Source organism: Mercurialis annua, linkage group LG2 (genome assembly GCF_937616625.2).
Source record: "Mercurialis annua linkage group LG2, ddMerAnnu1.2, whole genome shotgun sequence".
NCBI classification, from domain to species: domain Eukaryota; kingdom Viridiplantae; phylum Streptophyta; class Magnoliopsida; order Malpighiales; family Euphorbiaceae; genus Mercurialis; species Mercurialis annua.
This window is the reverse complement of record NC_065571.1, coordinates 8,970,648-8,974,454: the sequence shown is the minus strand read 5'-3', so window position 1 is coordinate 8,974,454 and position 3,807 is coordinate 8,970,648. Positions and strand designations below refer to the sequence as shown.

The following is a 3,807-nucleotide window of genomic DNA, read 5'->3' as shown; positions in this document are numbered from 1 at the left end:
AATAACTCACTCCCAACTATTTAATAATAGATCTTAAACTATCTAAAATCAAGTTAAGTAAATAAAACTCGGACTTGATGTACTGAATATACTTGTCGGAATGAGTTATTTGATTTTAGAAAATTTAAAATTTAATTAGTTTAAATGGTTGAAGAAGGTGAATTATTAGACTTGAAATGACTCGTTTTAACCCTTCACTCGATGTATCTTTACATAAGTGAGAAGTAAATGTTGTCATTTCTGACTCACCATGGGAAAGATCCTAGAAGGACCAAAAAAGTTAAAAATGAAAGTCAGTGAAAACACCAGAAATTTTAAGCTCAATATAAATTTACTTGTGTTTTTTGCATTGTAAAAAATGTCAGGCTTTCAAGTGTTTTTTTCAAGTGAAAAAAGAACCCATCAAAGGCTGTGTCTTTAAAGACAAAATTTATATTTGTCTCATTCTGACCTCAATTATCCCCACTTCTCTTCTAGTATTCTATTTTTTAAGCCTTCCAATAAACCACACCAATTCTCTCAAGTTGAAATCAAGAATTTCAATATTAAAGTAACTAAGATTCTCTTGAATCAATCACTTTTGTTTTATATTATGCACATGATTTTTAGATTCTTGAATAAAACCAAGAAAGTTTGCTCTTGAATTTTGATCTTTTGTTGATTATTTGCAGATTACAAGGAGGGTGTTTCATATCAGCAAAGAGGTAGAATCTTTATCATCAAAACTTTGAAAAATTCTTGTGTTTCTTGATGAATTCTTGAATTTTGAGGACTACCCTTATGGAAATTTTTATTTAGTAAAATGATTCTTGAATCTTGATTGTGTAGGTTATATAATTATCAAATGGATAACAATAGGTATGGTATAATGAGACAAGGAAGTGGAATATGGAGATCATTAAGAGATTCAGATTTTGAAGAAGAAGATATTTGGGATGTTTTAAGAGACCAAAAAGATTCAGATTCCAAGAATTTTGGAAAATCAACAGATTCTTCAATTTCATTTTCAATTTCAAGAAACCTTTCTGCTGCAAGAATGATACCACCAAGAGCTAATAGTAGTGGCAGCAGCAGCAGCAACCATTCTTCTCATGAAACCAATTTTGGAGTATCAGTACACCAGCAATCAGCACCAGTCAACATTCCTGATTGGTCCAAGATTTCTAAGAAGAAATCTTCCAAAAATGTTGATTCTTGGCAAGATCCTAATGATTATGATGATGATGGTGGTGGTGATTATGAGTCTAATAATCAAGATAATTATGTTGATGGTGATTATGATGATGGGGATAATAGCTATAGATTGCCTCCACATGAGGTGATTTCAAGAAGATTAGCAAGAAGTCAGATTTCTTCATTTTCTGTTTTTGAAGGTGTTGGGAGGAAACTCAAAGGGAGAGATTTAAGTAAAGTTAGAAATGCGGTTTTGACCAGAACTGGATTTCTCGAATCACCTTGATCGCAAGATTCTTATCTAAACTCGATTTCATGAAAAGATGTATTTATCCGACCAAAGTTAGCGAAAAAATTGTAGGATTTTCTAATATTGATTGGTCAGGTTCATACATTTTTTTACGGTCTCGGTCTATTTAAGAATTTTTTATTTTTCTAGTGTCACATTGTAAAGGAATGTGATGATCTTGATGATTCACCTTCTTGTATAAATTATATATGTAGACTGTGTTTGTGGTGGCTGATTTTTTTTTGCTTTGGGTGTTTATTATAGTAGCTAGTGGTGATCCATTTTTATGTAAAAAATAACAAGGATTAAGTGCAAGTTATGTCTATTTAGAAATTGGATTTGATTGCTTTGAGATGTTGTTCACTCTAGCTCTTTTTGTTTTGTAATGAGTTAAAAAAGGATTATTCATGTCTTTGCACTTGTAATATAAATTAAATAATTCGCTTCCAATCATTTTGATCACTTAAGAATAATATTTTTAATATTTAGATCAAGAATAGTACTTTTTATTTTTAAACTAATTAGGGACAAAATAAGGTTATTTTGAACTTGTTTATGTTATATAACTTTATTTTATTTAAAATTTTATTATCTTTAATTGATCAAAATGATCGAAAGTGATTCAATAGTAGAGTTGATCTTTCGCTTGTTTTGTAATACACATGAAAATGAGAATGGTTTAATTTTTTTTTTTCATATTTCAGACCAGATAATAAATTTAAGAATTTTTATTCAAGACATGTAGAGCATGTCAAGCTACCTCTTGAAAAGGCTAATTATAAAAATACATTTATTATTCCATATGTTTTAATCAATTTAGTATACATTCGCTTTTATAACCAATACAATATTATAGACCGCACTACATTTTAGTTTTAATTTCAATTTCAATACTTTCTCTCCGGAATTACTTTTTTGAGGAGGTATAAATTAGAGTATTTTGCAAATTACATTCTGGTTTATATATAATTAACTATTAATCAGATAATTAAACCACAAATAAAAAAAAGCAAATGCATGAGTCAAAAAAAGACTAATCACCAAAACTTAGTAAGGAGATTTCTCTCATCATGAAAGACGTTTTGAGAAGATTAGAGAAAGCAGATGATAAACAGTTGGATTGATGTCTATGATAATAGTAAACAAGAAACCAAGCAGAAGGAAAAATCAAATGAAAAGTGAAAATTGTGTGACATTGCTCATAGACATAACAATCTATGCACTTGCAAGTATACCTCATCGATACTCGATTTGATCGAAGAATAGAAATCGTTAAAGTGAAAAAGATAATTTTTTAAAGATTTAGTAATTAGTATATATTAATTTGAAAGTTTTCAGATATTTTTTTACATTTTTTTCTTTGTGACATATGTTTTATAAATATATTTAATTAATTTTAATTTTTTTGAGCAAATTACTATGAGACCCCTCAGATATACCATAATTCACATTTTTAAATCCTTATTTGAATTATGTTAACGACTAGAGGCTTTCGTTAATATTTTATGTTAAATTACACAAAAAAAAACTTAGTCAAAGCTTAATAAAATATTTAAACCCAAAAATATTTTGAATCATACTAAAATTTAAATAAAAATTAGGAACTAATTAGCATTTTTTCTTTTGTTCCTCTTCTTCTTCACCCTTTCATTTCCTTTGATGACAACCACCCTAGCACCACCACCCCCGTCACCTGCCGCCACCCTTTTGCCAAAAACCACCCTAACCACCACTATTTAGACAAACGTAAATACATCTGGAATTGTCTCAGGTAACCTCTGTTCACCGGAGGTGGATTTATTTTGTAATTTTTTTTTTCGTAAAACGACGTCGTTTATAGCAAGAGTATTTTTTGTCTTTTTATCCGTATTTAATGGAAAAAATGTAAAAGATTAGAAGAAATTCCTAATTGTTTACATAGTTGAAAATGAAAGGACCATTGAATAAATTTAAGAAAAGGGATATGCAATTGTAAATTATACTTCCTCCGTCCCAATAGAGTTGTCTACTTTGAGAAATTTTTTTATCCCAAAATTCTTGTCCACTTTCAAAAAGTTACTAATTTTTACACTCAATTTATATATATTACCCCTATTTAAAATCCAATAATGAGTAAATTGAAAGTAAATTGCAAGTGGACTCTATATTAAATAGGGGTATAACAAGAAAAGTAAGGAAAATTTTACAAAATTCATAAACAATAATTGTTTTTCCTAAACTGTGTGATAAAGGTAAAGTGGACAACTCTATTGGAACGGAGGGAGTAGTATATATGAGGTGTCTCAGAGTAATTTGCTTTTCTGTATATATGACTAAAACTCAATTCGAATTAAATCTAATTTTAT

General features: G+C 28.9%; 1 protein-coding gene across 1 annotated transcript; it reads left to right on the top strand.

The window, feature by feature from the left end:
* Nucleotides 1-356: 356 nt before the first annotated feature.
* LOC126669436 (protein S40-4) lies at nt 357-1,816 on the top strand. The gene is made up of 3 exons (XM_050362900.1): nt 357-550; nt 672-704; nt 829-1,816. Exon 3 carries the CDS (start codon nt 845-847, stop codon nt 1,457-1,459), a length of 615 nt encoding a protein of 204 aa, XP_050218857.1. The 5' UTR covers nt 357-550; nt 672-704; nt 829-844; the 3' UTR covers nt 1,460-1,816.
* The last annotated feature ends 1,991 nt before the right edge of the window (nt 1,817-3,807 follow it).